General features: G+C 60.0%; 1 protein-coding gene across 1 annotated transcript in view; it reads right to left on the reverse strand.

Annotated features, from left to right (window-relative positions):
• GNA11 (guanine nucleotide binding protein (G protein), alpha 11 (Gq class)) overlaps window positions 1-18,604 on the reverse strand; it is a 27,077-nt gene extending 8,473 nt beyond the window's left edge. The window contains exon 1 of the mRNA XM_006897908.1: window positions 18,456-18,604. Coding sequence (XP_006897970.1) covers window positions 18,456-18,591 — 136 coding nt within the window. The 5' untranslated portion in view covers window positions 18,592-18,604. The remainder of the gene's footprint in view (window positions 1-18,455) is intronic.
• Between the last annotated feature and the right edge of the window lie 6 nt (window positions 18,605-18,610).

Consider the following 18,610-nt stretch of genomic DNA (forward strand, 5'->3'; position numbering starts at 1 on the left):
AAGGATTCTAAGGCTCCATCTAACATACTCTGGACATGTTGTGAGGAGGGACAGGTCCTTGGAGAGGGACATCATGCTTGGTGGGATGGACAGCGCAGAAGGGGAAGGCCCCCTATGAGGTGGATTGATTCAGTGACCGGGGTAATCGGGATGGGTGTTCCGGAGACGGTGCGATTGGCACAGGATAGAGCACGGTTTAGGGATGCTGTACAAAGGGTCACTGTGAGTCGCAAATGACTCGACTGTACATAACAACAACAACAACTTCCGTGTTAGTCATGTGTCTGTCAAACCTTCACAGAAACATCTAGGCCTGTGTCTGACCAAACAGCTGTACATGAGAGGGGTGCAAAGTAGTGGACATCAAGTTGTCAGAGGGAGAGAAAAGCTTGCCTGGGGTTAGAGGGTTTCTGGAGAACTTTGTGAAGAGGGGGCCCCCGAACATGGACCAAAACCACACCGACGTCACCAAGTCAATTCCAGTGGCAAGGTCAGCTGTCATTGCTGCACAAGAAGCTCGTAGGATGCCCTGGCGGTCAGCAGCTGCATCCCTTAGAGCACCCCCAGAGTGCCTGCATCTCCTCCCAGAGCCCCTGCATCTCACAGGGACCCTGACTCTCGGACTGGGTGTCCTCTCGAGAACCCTGACCGATGCTGCCTTCCGGGAGCCCTGGGGCGGTACAAACAGTTCACTTGCCTCACTTCACAAGGAGAGCCTACAGGCTGGAGCCCACCCTGTGCGCCTCAGAACAACACTACGGACCCCAGGGCAGCGCGGTAACACGGTCATGAGGACGGCACAGGCCTGGGCTGCGCACACTTCCTCCCACTGCAGGGGCCTGACGGCAGCTAACAAGGCCATGAGCAGGAAGCCGTTCAGCTCGCTGCTCCGTCCCAGACAGTGAACTTGAACTTCCCAGACAGCCGGCTGCACACTCCAGGGGCTGAGCTGTGTCCCCGCCTCCACCCCCTCCATGCCAGTAACACTCCTCCCCAGCTGTGACACCCACAGATGTCCCCAGAAATCACGGGGGATATGCAGAATCCTAGGGAGAGGAGCCGGAGCAGGGTGAGGGGCTGGGAGCCCCTGCTCTGCTCACCTGCCCCCAGATGGCCCCCCGAGCCACCAGCACGTTGCTGCAGCGTTGAGAGAAGGCCCGGCCCTGGGTGGCTGGAGCAGTATCTGGCCAGCGACAGCGCATGGCCGAGGAGCCCCAGGACCAGCCTGGCAGCTAGGCACCCGGCGCTGTGGGGGCCCTGCTGCGGCCAGGCAGCCTCCGTGGGCATGCGGGGGGTGCAGGGCCTGTCCCTGTAGTCTCCACTGGCCTCTCTAGGTCAGAGGCAGGTGAGACTCCGCGAAGCCATCTGCTCCCAGGAATTGGCACTCACATCATGACACCACGCTGACCAGCTCGTTCCAGCCTCAGAAAGGGGGTGCTACCACACCCGAGAGGCGTCGGCGATGTCACCACACTGCATGAGTGCACTGGTGGACGTTTTGTTGCACATTGTCTTTAACTACAAAGATTCACTTTTTATAATTTTTAAGACACAGGAAAAGAGTGTGGCGGTGAGGGTGGGCCTGGGGGCGCCTCGAAGAGCAGCCAGGCTAACTCATTGCCCACGTGCCCGCCAGCCCCTTGGCACGTGTCCCTCAGAAGCTCGCCTGGGCCCAACGTGTAGAAACCAGAACCCACGGTGCACAGCCTCAGCTCCAAGTGCCAATTCCTCCCCAGATTCCTCACACCCCACACCCCCCACTCCAGGCCCTTCAACAGCCTCCACATTAGAGCCCCAGGAACCGCCCTCCCCAGGGGCTTCCCACGGGCTGGCACGCATGGTCAGGCACTGGGCTGGGAACTCAAAGGCTGGCAGTTCAAACCTGCCCAATGGTGCCCAGCCAGCTGCCTGTGAGAAAATCCTGTCGTTTGGTTCTGCTTGGGCACATCTGGAGCAGCTGGGGGCAGAGGGACCAGAACCGCTCTGGGTTTGGGGGTCTTTTGACAGAGGCTGGCTGTGGCGTGATGAACGGAGAAACATCCAGATCTCCGGAGCATGCCTCAGAGAGCAGGTGTGGAAGCAGCTTACGACACAAGAATAAAAACATCGTCACTCTAGTCACTCACAGCTGCTGGATTCCAAGCTGGTATTTCAATCGTCGAACCTCCCAAATAACAACCGTGGTGGTGGGATCGGTGTGCCGGGGACGGCGGGAGAGGCTCAGGACGGAGCAGGCGTCACCTCAACAGCACATCATAGGACCTCATGCCCATGTGCACAGGGCTGGGGACGCACCGTGGTCACTCAGCAGGGCACCAGCCAGTCAAGGGGTGGGGGGACCCCAAGGCCCTGCATACTTAGCCTCCACCAATCAGGTGGTCCCCGGATTGTCCTGTAAGCAGCCACCCTCATGACCCCAGGAGACAGTGATGACACCCAGGAGGTGACACCCCCCCGACCATGAGGCTCTGGGCACTGGTCTAACTACTTGCCCACTTGGGGTACCCTATACCCCAGAAGAGAGGTCAGACCTATAGGGGGCTCAAAAAAGGGGGCATGTTAGAGTCGGAGAGAAGCGTCTAGGTGGGGAAGGCTGTGAGGCCACGAGGCTGGATTTGGGTGGGGACCTTGCAGGGCCCCAAATCCAGGCAAAGACACTTATCAGACAGATGGGCCAAGGGGGAACAACCCCCAGACCTGCCCCAGAGCCTTGGGGCACCCTGGCTAGAGAGGCAGCTGGTGGCCAGTTCTGGGTTGTATTGTACCCCCAATTCCATGCTCGCTTGCTGTTCAGACCCCAGGCTTTCTCCTGTGAGGAGGCCATGTGAGGCCCACGCCCTTCCAGGCCACTCCCATTCAGCTACCCTGGGGTACACACCCCATCCCATGTCCAGGGCTGTCATCTTTACAAAGCAGTCTGCCGCATCTTCCTCCCCAAGTGGAGGGTTGATTAGAACCGCCGACCTTTCCGGTTATAATGAAGCTGAGTACTCTCCCACTGCACCACCAGGGCTCCCTTCCAGGGCCGGCGTGGGCCCTAACCCTAACCTTAAACCCTGAGCGGTCGCTTCCTTGTCTGCGGAGGACAGATGCTGAGGGATGGTGGCGGCGATGCCCGCCTGGGTGCTGGCCACTGCTAAAGCTGGAGGGCGCCAGGGATGGGATTCTCATCTTCCTCATGGAGACCCAGGTTCGAATCCTGTTGAGACACCACGTGCACAGCCCACCGTGTGTCCATGGAGGCCTGCAATGGTGCCGTGACAGCCAACAGTTCTCAGCAGTTTCAAGACTCAGATTAGGAAGAACAGTCTGGTGACGCCCTTTTGACAATGACCATGACCTTCAACTGAAGGTGGGGCCGGCCAGGCCTGGGCTGTTTCTCTCCACTGTGCACAGGGTCACCTTGAATCAGGACTGGGCATGAACTCACCACCAGTTAACGACAGGTAACAGTAAAAAGACGAGGGAGCTTGCCTCAAATCCAGACCCTGAACGTGGGGGCCGCTGATCTGCCCCGTGGGGGCTCTGTTGGAGCAGTGCTGGGGGCCGAGGCTGGGCAGTGTGCTCTGTGATCACCCCGGCCACCAGCACCAGGGACACAGCAGAAGGTCCTGGGCAGAGTGGGAGAAAAGTACAGAACAAAATGCCAAGTTTTACAAAAAGACCTGCTTTGCTGGTCTAAGAGGCTGGTGGCACCCTCGAGACTGGCCCTCAGCACCCTTCAAACCTGTGACTGTGCCCACCCCCAAGCCCGCCTCGCAGCCAACCACAGACAGGCCTCTAAGTGACCAACACCACCCGTGGGGACGTGCTCCTCAGAACAGCCGGCCACAGCTCTCGAGAGGGCAGCGCGTGCCCAAAGCAAGCTCAGAAGGGAGGATGGGGCGGGACAGAGGGACGGATGGAAGTGGGAAGCCTGGGGAGGAGGGGGAGGAGTGCTGTCCACAAGAGGGGCTCGCAGCCAGTGTCAGCATAGGAAGGACGTACGGATGAACGGGGCACTTCCACCCAGACCACCTGTAAAAACAAAACCCCGAGCGACCTGTCTGCATTTCCCCAGCTGGAGCCCAGGCCTGGAGGTGCAGGCTTCGACTGTCCCCTCTGTGAGGCCCGCACGGCAAGTGAGACACGTGCTGGTGAGTGGCCACAGCTTCTCCCACTGTCACTGCCAGCTTGTGTCCAGGAAGGCGTAGCGGGTTTCTCCAGCAGCGCGGGGCCCGAACCTCGAGAAGGAAGCTCTCCCCAGGCCCCAGAAGCTCCAGGGACTGGGTCACGGAGGCAGGGGCCTGCCATGACACTCAGAGAAGGGTTACCAGCCCAGTGTCCTGGAGCTGAAAGGATACAGGGGCCCCCCATGCAGGAGACATGGGACCTTGAATTGGGTTGGTAGATCAGAGCCACTGAGGAACAAAGCTGAGGGCGGACGGCAGTGCGATCGGGGGTCTAGATGAGTCGGTCAGTAAAGAGGGGTGTGCAGAGAGGCTGAGAAACCCTGAGCCCGCCAAGAGGCCCTCAGGAGCACAGCCACACGTCTAGTCTCAGGACAGCTGACCCTTGGCCAGCTTTCCAATAGTCAGGAGGCAAAGCTGACCCTGAAGTCACCACCAGCCGTGAGCCACACACACCTTGAAAGGCCAGCATTATCAACTCAATTCCAACTCACAGCACCCGCATGTCACAGCACGAGTGCACCATGAAACGCTGGGAGCCGAGCTCCAGGAGACGCCAGGCCTTTCCAAGGCCCCTCTGGGTGTAACAACCCGCCCTTGCAGCAGCCAGGCCGGCTTCCGCGCAGCACAGGGGCCATCTAGAGTCGGAGAAGACTGTCCACCTGCCAAGGGGTCCTCTACTGGGAATCGTTGCCACCTGACAGGGACGTGGGTCCTCCAGCCAGGATTCAACCGTCACTTCGGCCGACAGAAGCGTCATGGGGGAGAGGCTGAGAGGATGGAGGCAGATCGGACCAAGGTGCTCTACCACGAGGTGGACCCTCCAGCAGCAACCCAGGAAGAACTACCAGGCCTGGGAGGGTCATGGCCACAAGCAGGACGCCTCCTCGGGAGGCCGGGCCAGGCTCAGTTACTCAGGCTCAGGCCCCGATCCCACACGCCTGGCAGAGGCCCAGAGGGCAGGAGCTGGCCGCTGCAGCCCATCCCCGGCGTCCAGGTCCAGCCATCCTCCTTCCGCCTGTCAGCCCACTGTCTCTCCCTGCCGCTCTCCGTGGGAGCTGGCCTGGCCACCTCTGCACACACAGCACCCAGGGCTGGGACACAGGACCCCAGGCCTACATGCTGGACCCAAGGGAAGGTTCCAGTGAATGTGTGTGTGTGTGTGTGAGCACATGATGTGGGTGTGTGTGTGTGCTTGTGGGATGTGCATGTGAACGTGTGTGTGTGTGTATATGGGAGCACATGATGTGGGGAAGTGTGTGTGCATGTGTGTGCTTGTGGGATGTGCATGTGAACGTGTGTGCGTATGTGGAAGGATATGCATGTGTAGCTCACACCCAAGTACAAGTGGGTTGCTCCCGTGAGTGTGTACATGGAGAGAGAGTGTTAGATGCACACATGTGTCCATATGCACTCCCGCATGCAAGTGATCTCAATGGACGTGGCCTGTGACCAGCTAAAGATCACAGCTGTGTCAGCAAGTTCAAGACCAAAGACTACAGGGACTACACACAGGTAGCCAAGTGGCCAAATCCCCACGGATGCCAGCGTGGCTGTTCCTTTGCAAACGGCCTCCTGCACACAGCCCTCAGTGCACCCAGGGCTGGACGGGAAATGCCGTGAGACACTAGGTGACAGGGGACGGAGGCTCAGAGTGGCTGAGCAGACTGTGGGCACACACAATGCCCTCGGGGAGCTGTCCTGGGTGCTCAGCCACATCTCGTCCCCACCACCTAGGACAGCCATGTTCCCATGCCCACCAGCTCCAGAGGACCAGGCCTGCAGGGCAGAGGCAGCGAGGACACCCAGCTGGCACGGCTGCAGAGGGTGCAGCCAGCACCTCTGCCCTGCAGACAGGGGGCTCTGGACTCTACACAGTCTTATCACGGAGACAAGGTCTGCAGGGTGAGGATGGCAGGCCCTGGGTCTCATACATTCAACACGTGCTTCTGGCCTCATCAAGTACCCCCAGGCTGTGGTATGCCCAAAGCCCCCTGAGCCTTATGTGCAGGTCACGGCACTTGGGGACCTGGACACTCCTGGCTGGGCCCTGTCCAAGTCACCATGTCCACTGCCTCCCTTAGTCAAAGTTGGTGTCCTTGCCTCAGCCACAGGCCTGCTTGCCCTGCCCCCTCCCGGCCCCTCTCCCCCTCGCTCACTCCCTCCAGCCCCATGAGCCTCCTCCTACCTCTCCCACTCACTCACCAGGCCCCAGGGCCTTTGCACGGGCCATGCCCTCTAACTAGAACCTTTCTCCTGGCTTGAAAAGGAAAGCTTCTCATCTGTCATTCAAGACTCAAGTGTCGCGTTCTCAAACAGGCCCTCTCTGGCCCCCTAAGCTGCCATCCCTACACACGCGCACACACAGGTTTTCATTTTCTTTACAGGAGCCCGGATCGGCACATGCGTACCTGCTGCTGCCGGGCCAGCCCACTGAGCTGGTCCCACCTCATGACCACCCCAGTCCGGCGCCTGCCCTGAGGTCAGTCACAGACCGGATGGTTGGGTTTCCAGACACTGACCACATGATCTTTCTTCCTCATCTTCCTCTACAGCTCGACTAAGCCTGCTCGGTCACAGCCGTCACAAGCCTCCAGACAGGCTGTGGCCGTGGCCTGAGGGCTACCGGCCAGGAATGCATCCAGGGTCAGCAGCAGAGGTGACCACTAGCAAGCTAGTAGGGCCTGGGCGTCCACAATGTGGACGGAGGTGATGTGAGGACAAAGGGAGAGGCCCAGGAAGCCCCAGATCTGCCTTCCATGAGGCACGCACCCTTGTGGGCCCAGTGAGCAAGGGGTCTGCCGTTTGGGTCCCTCCAACTCCAACCCCGACTGAGGTCTCCAAGTAAAGGGCATGGGGGGTAAGGTGGTAAAGGGAGTCTCGTCCGTCCGACTGCATCCCGGCAGGCCCACTGAATCGAGCCCAAGCCGAGCACTGGAGATTCCAGAAGGTGCTTGGCAAGCTCACCCCAGGATGCCCGCTGGGATGGTGAGGACGACAGGGGTGGGCACCAGGAGAGGACCATCAGGGCGCCCTTGCCATGAGACCAGAACTGGTGGTGCCCGGCCACTGTGACTGACCATGGCCATCAGAAATTCTAGAGAAGACACAATGTTCGTGAATTCTGTATGCACACCAACACAAAATATTTTTTAAACCCAAACAAGCCAGTTTTAAAGAAAAACCTGAATCAAAAGAGGGTAAATGCAGAACAGAAGTTCAAATACCCAGGAGTAGAGGCCTTATAGTCACCAAAGCTGAATGAACCCACGGAACGTCTGCCCTGAGATAATCCTTAAACCCTACACCTCAACCCACGACACCTGACACCCCCTTTACACCACAGAGGCACAAAGTGCTTCTCCAGTCAGAGCCCACTCACAGCTTCCCGAACAGAGGCTGTCCATCCCTCAGGAGGAGAACGTCCATCGGTCCCTGAGGGGCAGGCCAGACCAGGTCACAACAGCACAGCTGCATGAAGACAGAAGGTCTCCCTCGAGCCGTGCACCCACGCAGACCGTCCACACGGCCGGCGCCCACACGGACTGTCCACACATCCAGCACCCACATGCACTGTCCACACGTCCAGTGGACCATCCACACAGCCGGCGCCCACGCGGACCGTCCACACGGCAGACCATTCACACATTCAGCACCCACGTGGACTGTCCACACAGCTGGTGCCCACGTGGACCATCCACACATTCAGCACCCACATGGAATGCCCACACGGCCGGCAACCATGTGCACCGTCCACACGGCCAGTGGACCATCAACACAGCCGGCACCCACACGGACTGTCCACACATCCAGCACCCATGTGCACTGTCCACATGGCCAGTGGACCATCCACACAGCTGGCGACCACGTGGACCATCCACACATCCAGCGCCCACACGGACTGTCCACACGGCAGACCGTCCACACATCCAGCACCCACATGGAATGTCCACATGGCCAGTGGACCATCCACACAGCCAGCGCCCACATGGACCGTCCACACATCCAGCGCCCACATGGACTGTCCACACATCCAGCACCCATGTGCACTGTCCACATGGCCAGTGGACCATCCACACAGCTGGCGACCACGTGGACTGTCCACACATCCAGCGCCCACATGGACCGTCCACACATCCAGCACCCATGTGCACCATCCACATGGCCAGTGGACCATCCACACAGCTGGCGACCACGTGGACCGTCCACACATCCAGCGCCCACACGGACTGTCCACACATCCAGCGCCCACATGGACTGTCCACACATCCAGCACCCATGTGCACTGTCCACATGGCCAGTGGACCATCCACACAGCTGGCGACTACGTGGACCATCCACACATCCAGCGCCCACACGGACTGTCCACACGGCCGGCGCCCACACGGACAGTCCACATGGCAGACCGTCCACACATCCAGCACCCACATGGAATGTCCACATGGCCAGTGGACCATCCACACAGCCAGCGCCCATGAGGACTGTCCATACGGCTGGTGCCCACACAGACCGTCCACACGGTCAGCATCTCCTTCCCCTCAAGGGCTGAAAAACTAGATGCTGCCCATCTACGGCCACTGACCCTTCTGATCAGCAGACGGAAACGGATCAAGTGTACAAAATACGGAGCACAACTTCCAAGTCTTAAAAGAACCCAGACCTCGGGGCCGTCAAGGCTGGAGGAGGCCCAGAGACAAACCCTGAATCAAGGCAATGCTTGATGATGAAACAGAACAGGACACACAATGTGAATGGAGACTAGTGTGAACACAACGTATACGAGCTCTGTAAGCAAACCAATAAAAAAAATCCCTCACATTATCTTCAAACTCAGTCATAGTTTCGTTCAAAGACTAAATGCTGACAGCCCTGACGATTATATTCCTTTGAGAAAAAAAAATTTAAAAAATAAATACACACACACACACACACACACACACACACTCTCTCTCTCTCTCTCTGCGGGAGGATGGGCTTTCTCCTCCCATGTGATTAACAGCCTCGGAAAGCCCACTGGAGGGTCAGCTACGGACCGGTTCTGACTCAATGGTTCACACCACCACATCCACATCCACAAAAGACCAAAGTTAATGCTGGGCGCCAGCTTTGAGGAGACGAACGAGGGTGGCTTCTCACGGTCCGTGAGTCTGATCTCAGATGGTGATTTAAAAAAAAAAGACCAGAGTCTCCGACTCCCTTAGAGCACAGGTGAGAAGGTGGAGGGCGGGCAGGTTTATGTCCATGGGCGTGTGGGGAGCACAAGAGGCAGGGAGAATGCTGGCTTGAAGAGACCGATGCAGCCATACTGAGGACCCGCATGTCTAGAAATGGGGAACTGGGCTCTGTATTTTCACCAAAAATAAAACGAAGAGAGAAAGAGAACTCTATGTACAGGATCAGACAGGGACAACCAAGAAGGTCAGAGGAGATACTTACTCAGGGGCCATGAGCCTCTGTCAACATGGGAGGAAGGCCTCAGAGTGTGTCACCAGCTCACACAGACTGTGTGAGAACACCAGCGTGTGTCCATTCCCAGTAACAATAAAAAAAGAAAGCCAGTCGCGACAATGATGGTTCTGACGGCCACAGCACAGCCCTACTGGACAGCACCCTTCCCTTGTGACCCTGCCCCCAATTAAACGCTCACCATGATCTAAAGAGTTCTGTGGTGCTGGAGAGGAGTATTGAACGTATATCCTGGAATGCCAAGAGAACTAACAAGTCTGTCCTGGAGAGGGTGAAACCAAGCTGCTCCTTGGAGGCGACTCCATCTCATATACTTTGGTTATGTACCCAGGAGGGCCAGGCTTTGGAAAAGGACATCATGCTTGCAAGGGTGGAGGGACAGCACAGGAGAGGAAGACCCCAGATGAGATAGACTGACACAGTGACTCGGGTAAATGAGAGCACGTGTGTCGGAGACGGCGACACTGGCTCGGGATACAGCAGGGTTCAGAGCTGGTGTGCACAGGCTCACTATGAGTTGCAAGCAACTCGTCAGCAAAAAACAAAAACAATAATGGAAAGAAAACTGAGGCTAGAGAAGGCAGGCCGGCAGGCACAACAAAGAGTCTGTCTTAGAGGCGTTCGGGAGAACCCCCACTCTCATATACTGGTGAACGGCACCTTGTCCCTGGGTATCCCAGGCCCTTGGAAGTGGTAAGCCGGCCTGACTGGAGAGAGCAGTGAGGGACACTGGGCAGCCTGACCACAGGGGACTTTGAGGGTGCTAGCAGGAGGAGCAGCTCCCAGCTGTCCCTCCACATCCCAATTTTCAGGAGTCTTTGGTGCTCTGCACATCCCTGAGCTGGAAGTAAGCCCCTTGCCAGCTGGCTTAAGAAGATTCCAGAAGCTGTCCATGGGGAGTCCCAGGGACTCTTCCGCAGCTCCCTGATCTGTGAATCCACAGAGCGAAGGCCAAGTGGCTCAGCAAATATCGCTGGAGCCCTGGGTCCCATTACGGGGCTGCCTGGGGCAGGGCAGGGCTGGTAACTGAACATTGCCTCCTGGGGGTGCATGCAGGGCACCAGCCAGACTAAGGCTGAGTAGTCCATGAGAGAGGTCGTGGGGTTATCAGAGGTGCAGGTCAGCAGTCCTCACCCAGGGGCACTACCCCAATCAGCAGACATCTGTCCCTATGGCAAGTATGGTGAGGGTGGTCCTGAGGCCTGGACACAGCTCTGCGTCCTGCAGGGCACAGGGAGCCCAGCCCAGAGGAGGGCCAGCCTGCAGCAGCAGTGTGGGCAGGGGTCTTGCTGAGGGCAGGCACTCACAGGACACTTCATGGGCCCAGCGGCCCACTAGGCACATGGACACAAGCAGGACGTGGGAAGTGAACGGATGCTTGCCTTGCCTGGCCACCCAGATCCCCAGGGCAGATAAGGAAACTGAGGCACAGGCCTGAGGCTACACACCAGGGCGCAGCATCAGTGGCTTCTGATGCTCTGCTATCCCCCCCCCCCCACTGTCCAGGGCACTGGGCCAGCTCTGAGGTAAAGGAAGGGCAGAGACCACCTGGAGCTGCGGCACGGGGGAATGAGAATGAATTAGAAGACCCCAAAGCTGGCGTGTCCTCTCCGACTGCCAGTGTCCCCTGGGTGACTGCAGAACGGTGCTCACAGGCTCCACTAGCCGATTCCTGTACGTCACTGCCCTTCCTCCCAGGACTACCCACCAGCCCGTCAGCAGCCAGACGTGTGAAGTGTCTGCTCCATGAAGGACCCTCCCACAGGTGCAACACGGCCCCTGCCAACACCCCAGACAGCGGACAGCGGTCCGAGTCCTCCAGTTAGTCTCTACCTCAGCCAAACAAACCCACACAGGCATCCAGGACTCCCCGCCCACAGTTCACGGCCAAGGGCGTGAGCTCTGGGAGACTGACCAGCAGGGCCTGTGGAGACTGCACAGGATATCCACTGGCACTGGCCCTGCCCGCCATTGAGGCCGACTCCCCAGCTCCCCAGGGATGTAGGCAGGGTCACCCCCAGTGCTGCCTCCCACTATGAGGCTCCTAGTCCCCACTTCCTTGGGGTCACACCAGGATCGTCACCCCCTCAGCTCCTGGGTGGGTTCACAGGAAGGACTGCTGCCCCACTCCACCTCCGAGTCCCTTGATTCCCAGGATCACAGGTAGGACTATCCCTCTCCCACCTTCAAGTCCCCAGCTCCCCAAAATTGCAGACGGGGCCACCTCCTGCCCTTGATTCCCCAGCTCCCCAGGGTCACAGGCAGGGCCATTCCCTGCCTGTAGCCCCCAGCTCCTGGGGGTGGCAGGCAGCATCACCCCTGCCCGTAGCCTCCAGCTCAGGGTGGCAAGCAGGGCCCAGTGCCGGCCTCCAGCTTCACCACAAAAATCAGAAAGTGAAACTGTGGTTGAGCGGGCAGGGCAAGTACTTCCTGCACTGGAACCGCGGTGACCGCCAGGGAGGGCAGGCTCCGGGCAGCAGACGGGCCACCGCTCGCAGCACACAGGAGGGAGGTGCGGGAGGAAGCCCCTGGGTGGCCAGCGTCTGGAGCACCCAGCAGCCACTGTCCTCTCATTCAGAACCTTTCAGAGCTGATCCAAGTGGGCTCTCCCCAGCTGCCAGTCAAAGAGAGAACAGTCTGACACCCCCACATTCCCAGTAGAGCCACACAAGGCCTGACAATCTGCTCCTGTCACGACGGTCACTAAGAAAGAAACCTCACAGAGCTCTGCTAACCCTACCCCTAACCCCTCCTGGGAGGCCAGGGTGAGGTGGGACCTGAAGGATCTACAGAGCTTCCAGGATGGGCCCCTTCCAGGACGGGCCCCGGCAAGGAGTCCTTCCAGGCACACCATAAACCTCAGATGAAAAGGATGTGTCCTGAGGGAGGCTCTGGCTCCAGGCCTTGAGGGGGAACCACACACACAGGACTGCTGGGGCACCTCCTCTCTGGAGGTCCTCGGGAAGCAACACGGAGACTTGTTGGGGCCCACAGTGCACAACACCTCCAGGCGCTTGAAGGCACACCCTTCCCGTTGGCTGGGCAGAGCCCACTGGGGGCCTTCAGAGGTTGACAGGAAGCCTCCAGGGCTAACCACGGAGCTTTATTTAGAAATGCCAGCAGCAAGCTGCTCAGCCCTGCACAGGGCCACTGAGACCCCAGGATCAGGGAAGCCCAGAGGAGTCCTGACTTCAGACAGAAGACTGAATGACAGGGCCTTCTCAGGGGACACACATCTCAACTCCAGCACTGTTAAAATGGGGGGCAGGAGGAGACACCCCCATGTAGACGTCAGGTCTCGGGGCCCTGGGACCGGGAGAATCCCATGGATCGCTCAGGAAAGCGGGGAAAACCCCCGGGCAGCGTGGAGCAGTGCCCAGCACAGCGGCCAGCACTGGCTGGGACAGCGTGTGTGGCTGATGACAGCACCCCGACTCCCCACCCTGTCAGCAGCTGCCATGGACAAAGACACAGACTGCCGGGTGGGCCCCACGCTGTGGAGACCCCCCTGCATCCGAACACTGCGCCCTCGGGCCTTCTCGGCTGACATGACAGGAGCAGGCCGAACCACTGACCTTTAATCACCTGCTGCTCGCACGGCCCAGAAGCTGTGCAGAGGGGTCTCCTATCAAGAAGTGGACTCATTCCACTGACAGGACAGGTGCGTGGTGAGCTGCACCCGTCAAAGGCAGAAGACCCAGAGACCACGAACGGCCAGGTGGTCTTGTCAAGTTCCGGCCTTCACAGCAGCCCTGCCAGGTGGAGTGGGACTGGAGACTTCAGGTCATCTGGCGGGGCCAAACCACTGACCTTTAGCTTAGCAGTGAAGTGACCACTGCACCACCAGAGCCCTTGCAGAATAATGACAACCGTACACAGACTGGTGAGTGAAGACAGTCCCCTGGGGTGTAGAAGCTGGACACAGGCAGTGGCTAACGTCAAGGCTGGCGGTTACAGGCCACCTTGTCAGGAAGGCCCGGTGTCGGTCACTGAGAACTCGATGGCACGCAGATCAAGCCTGACACGCTGTTAACCGGGCACACACAGGCAGGCTCAGACCACCAACAAAAACACTCACTTCTCACGCCCCCACGGACCCTGTGCCAAAGTGACCGGCACTGAGCTCACCAGCTCTGGGTCACCATCGCGACTGGAGGAGGCCACCAGAGGGGACAAGCAGCCTGGGAAAGACTCCGATAGCCTGCGCTGCCCTACACCCTGGAGTCAACAGTGTCCTGACGGCAGGAGGCCTGGGGTGCTTTCAGCATGACTGCACTAAGGTGAGTCTACTGGGGTGATTCTGTCCCCAGGTCATGTCTGGAGACATCTCTGGTTGTCAGACCCTGCCCAAGTGTGCACAGGACGCCCCACCTCAGAGGAGGATCCCTCGAGCCAGGAGTGTTGAGGGGACACCCTGTATGATTTTACCTGGAGAACTAAATTCAATGTCCATTCACACCGTACACAGAACCCCTCTCTGGGTCAGACCGTGTAAACCAAGGGGTCCTCCACCATCTGCAGCCCCCTCCTCACTCAGCATGTGGGTCTCTGTGGGCAGCGACCCAGGACATCAGATCATCAGATGGATACAGTCTCTTGGGGGTCCTCGCCCAGGGTGAGTCGGCTCCCGGAGGACATCTGGTGATGTCTGGGGACATCTTTGTCAGGACTAGGGGGAGGAGAGGCTATTGGCCGCAGGTGGGTGGGGAGCAGGGAGGCTCAACACCCCGCAGTGCCCTGGATGCCTCCTGTCCACAGGGCCAGGGGGGCCTTGCTCCATACTACGAGTCCCAGGAAGCGTCCTTCCACAGAGCTGTGGAGGGGTCAGGAGGACCAGATTCCTGCTCCAGACAGAGAATGAGACCCCAGCTCGTCCGGATGACCAGAGTCCAGCTCTAGCCTCACCCCTGGGAGAGGGACATTTAAAAGCTCTGCAGCCCAGAGTCCAGTGCAGGTCGGGGGATGAGAACCAGAAAAGCATCCATGAGTTCAGTCGGTCACTCCATGGGCAGGGGTGGCTCAGGGGTGGCTTTTGCGGCATGGCCGGGAGGGACGGCACGCACCTAGCTGCTCAAGCAACCACACAAGGCCCACCTGGTTGCAAACAGGTCCAAGCTGCTGGCCAGGTGGCTGGCTTCCTGGGGCCTGGAGGTGGGCGGCAGGCATGGACCAGTGACCCCTGCACACCCCCAACGCCTGAGGAGGCACGTGGGAGCAAAGGGCGTGGGAGGAGCCCTCTCCCAGCCTGGGAGCTCCAAGCCGGAAGCAGCGGAGCTCCGGCCGGCAGGGGAGGGGGAGGGAAGAATTCCAGGAAAAGCAGGCCTGGCTCCTGCCTGGTGCAGTGGGGACTCAAGCACAGGTCCCCACGCCCGTCTGCTACAGGAACAGCGTCTGTCACGGCTGCCCTGAGCTAGGCCAACATCGGTCTGACCCCCAGGTCGTCCCTGCACCAGGGGGACGGGCATTCATCCTCGGTCACTGCTAACACTCTGCTGCTTGACAGGAAGGTGGCAGATGCACGTGGATCCGGAGGCCTTGGGATCGTGTCTGAAAACCCTCCATGCTCACACAGGAGTTGGGGTCAGGCTCTCTGTCCCCGGGTTTAAGCTGCTGACCCTCCTGGCCCATCCCCGGGATCCTCCCAGCAAAAGTCTGCAGTCTGGGTTACAAGGTGGCTCGGACAGGGATTTTTCAGGAGGGAGGATCCTAAACTCCCTTTGATCCCCAGGGGAGTCAACCCTCAAGCCCGAGGGCCTCCTCCAGGAAGTCCTCCTGAGCCCACAGCTGCCTGTCTGCACCTCTGCTGGCACCTCTACCCTCCTCCCTTGGGGGCACAGGTATGTCGGGGTCACACACACACACACACACACACACAAGCTCCACTGGAGAAAAGCCTGGCAATCTGACAGTCCGTCCTCCCGCGGACCAGGTGGTGGCCTTATGCCGCAGGCTGCCCGGGACTGCTGTGCAGCTCCTGGCCACGAGGCCGCCAGGCTCCCTCCGGTGTAATAGTAAAGACTTCCACTGCTGCGTGCCCTCCGCGGGTGGCGATGGCCAGCCAACGAGACAATGAGCCAATGAGCGGAGCCAGCGTTTTCACCTTTACAAAAGCCAGGCCTTTCTTCTGCAGTGCTACGGGGTCCGGTTGAACTGCCAACCTTTGGGTCAGCACTCAAGCACAAACAGATGGGGTTCACACAGGTCACAGTCCAAAACACCCTGCAGGGTAGCTCCCCCCCATCACAGTGTGGTACAGGCCAACAACTGACTAGTCGTGACTCAGTGGTGACAGTAACATGTGAACATTTTTACTCTCTGGCCCAGGCCTGAGAGGGACGAGGAAAACTCACTGTCCACCAAGATCTACCCCTTTCTGAGCGGCCGACCAGTAAGGTGCCCCTTCACCCAGATTCAGCACCACAAACCGAACCCACAGCCGCCATCCACCCGCGCACCCCGTGACACCCCCTCCTCCCACCTCGGCCATCAGCCTGCACCCTGCCCCACGCGTCCCTCGGTGCAGGAGCGAGACCTGGACACCCCGAGAAGGGCAGGGCGAGGGTTCCTGTTGTGTAAACGGCCTTCCTGCCTCTGACGGCAAAGCAAGTCCTTCAACAGCCCTTATTTGGGGTGACAACACTTTGCTGACAGCTGGGCCAACTTGCTACCTGCAACAGGTGCGTCTTAGGGAGAGGAAGCCCTGGACACAAACGGTCTTCCCCGTTTCAGAAGCAAGGAAAACGACCCGGCCATGGGCTAATCCCCAGGGCTGCCTCCACCTCCCAGCTTCCACGGCCCCATTTTCCAAGAGCAAAGAGCCTACAGGTCACCCCCTACACTTTCAGGAAAGTGGGGCTCAGAGTGTCCATTTTGAAAACTTGCAGAGGTGCCCAACACCTCACCAGCTAAAACTGGGGAACCCCAAGAGAGGAGCACCTTCTCTACCCCCTGCAGGGGGGTGTTGTTTCCTGGTCTGAGGGTGTGGAGACAGGACAGTGGCCCTGAGGGAAAGCATCTCAGGGGGGACAGACCAGACGGGTGGAGCACAGGACCCCACTTGTGGGAAGGGTTCAGATAGGAAGTGGGGGGGGTATGGGGTGCAGCAGCAGGTAGATTACAGCTCTTGAGGGGGGTTCATCTGAGGAGACAGGCAAGACAGGCTCGGATATCCCGAGGTTGCACAGCAAACAGAAGAGACAGGCTGGCCTCAGATGGTTTCGGGGTGCACTTTCACTACCACAGAAAGGCGATGCCTGGAGGGTCTGGGGTACACCCTAGCCAAGAGGCAGGCTGGCCCTGGAGGTCTTAGGGTGCGCCCTGATCAGAGGACAGAAGGCTGGCCCCCGAAAGGTCTGGGGATACACCCTAGCTCCAAAGAGTTTAGGGACACTCTTTCACCAGCAAATACATGGCTAGCCTCAGCAGCTCGGGGAGTCAACCCGGAATAGGGGAGCAAAGCCGATCTGGGGTGCACTGGAAGTTCCAACGGGACAGTGGGATCCTGGGGTGCACCCTAGCCAGCAGAGGCAAGCTTCCCAGAGGTTTAGGGTACACTCTGGACTGGAGGGAGGCTGCTGGTGGTTTAGAGGCACAGCCCGGCCAGGTGGCGCAGTCTGCGGTGCACCCTAGTCAAAGGAAACAGACTGCCCAGAGATTTGGGGGTACACTCCGCCCAGGAGACAGGCAATGGAACAGGGGCTGTTGGGGTACCCTAGCCAAGAACTGATGCTGCCAGAAAGGTTTGGGGGGTGCACCCGAGTCAGGGCACCAACTGCCCGTTTGGGGGTGCGCCCTGGCTAACGGAAGTAGGCTTCCAGAAATTTGGGGGTACACCCTGGCCAATGAAGACAGGCAGCCCTGAGGCTTGGGGTATGCACCAGTCTGGGGGTACAGAGGCACACCCTAGCCAGAAAACAGACTACTCGGATGTTGAGGGCACACCCTGGCCAGAAGACACAATACCCAGAGACTTGGGGGGCACCCTAGCCAAGAGGCGGGCCATCAGGGATTTGGGGGCGCACTCTGGATGGGAGGCAGGCCGTTGGCGGTCTGGGGGTGCTCCAGCCTGGAGGCCGGCCGCCCGAGAATCTGGGGGGCCCCCCGGGAGTCTCGGGGTGCGCCCGGCTGAGAGGCCGGCCGCCCGGGAATCTGAAGGTCCCCCAGGAATCTGGGGGTGCTCCCAGCTGGGAGACCGGCCGCCTGGGAGTCTGGGGGTCCCCCCGGGAGTCTGGGGGTGCTCCCGGCTGGGAGGCCGGCCGCCCGGGAATCTGGGGGTCCCCCGGGAGTCTGGGGGTGCTCCCGGCTGGGAGGCCAGCAGTCCGGGAGTCTAGAGGGGTCCCCCCGGGAATCTGGGGGTGCTCCTGGCTGGGAGGGAGACCTCCCGGGAACCTGGGGTCCCTGTGGGAGTCTCGGGGTGCTCCCGGCTGGGAGGCCGGCCGTCCGGGAGTCTCGGGGTCCCTGCGGGAGTCTCGGGGTGCTCCCGATCGGGAGGCCGGCCGCCCGAGAGTCTGGGGGTCCCCGTAGGAATCTGGGGGTGCTCCGGCTTGGGAGGTCGGCAGCCCGGGAGTCTCGGGGTGCTCCCGATCGGGAGGCCGGCCGCCCGGGAGTCTCGGGGTCCCCGTGGGAATCTGGGGGTGCTCCGGCTGGGAGGTCGGCAGCCCGGGAGTCTCGGGGTCCCTGCGGGAGTCTCGGGGTGCTCCCGATCGGGAGGCCGGCCGCCCGGGAGTCTCGGGGTCCCTGCGGGAGTCTCGGGGTGCTCCCGATCGGGAGGCCGGCCGGCCCGGCCAGCAGCGCGCGGACAGGCCCGGGCGCCCCACTCACCGAGCAGCAGCAGCTTGAGCTCGCGCCGGGCGTCGCGCTTGTCCCGCCGCAGCTGCTTCTCGATCTCGGCGTTGATCCGCTTGGATTCCTTCACCTCATCGCTGAGGCAACACGCCATCATGGACTCCAGAGTCATCGTCCCGGCCCCGGCCGCC

This window comes from Elephantulus edwardii, unplaced genomic scaffold (genome assembly GCF_000299155.1).
Source record: "Elephantulus edwardii isolate Elephantulus edwardi_28Jun2011 unplaced genomic scaffold, EleEdw1.0 scaffold00217, whole genome shotgun sequence".
NCBI lineage: Eukaryota > Metazoa > Chordata > Mammalia > Macroscelidea > Macroscelididae > Elephantulus > Elephantulus edwardii.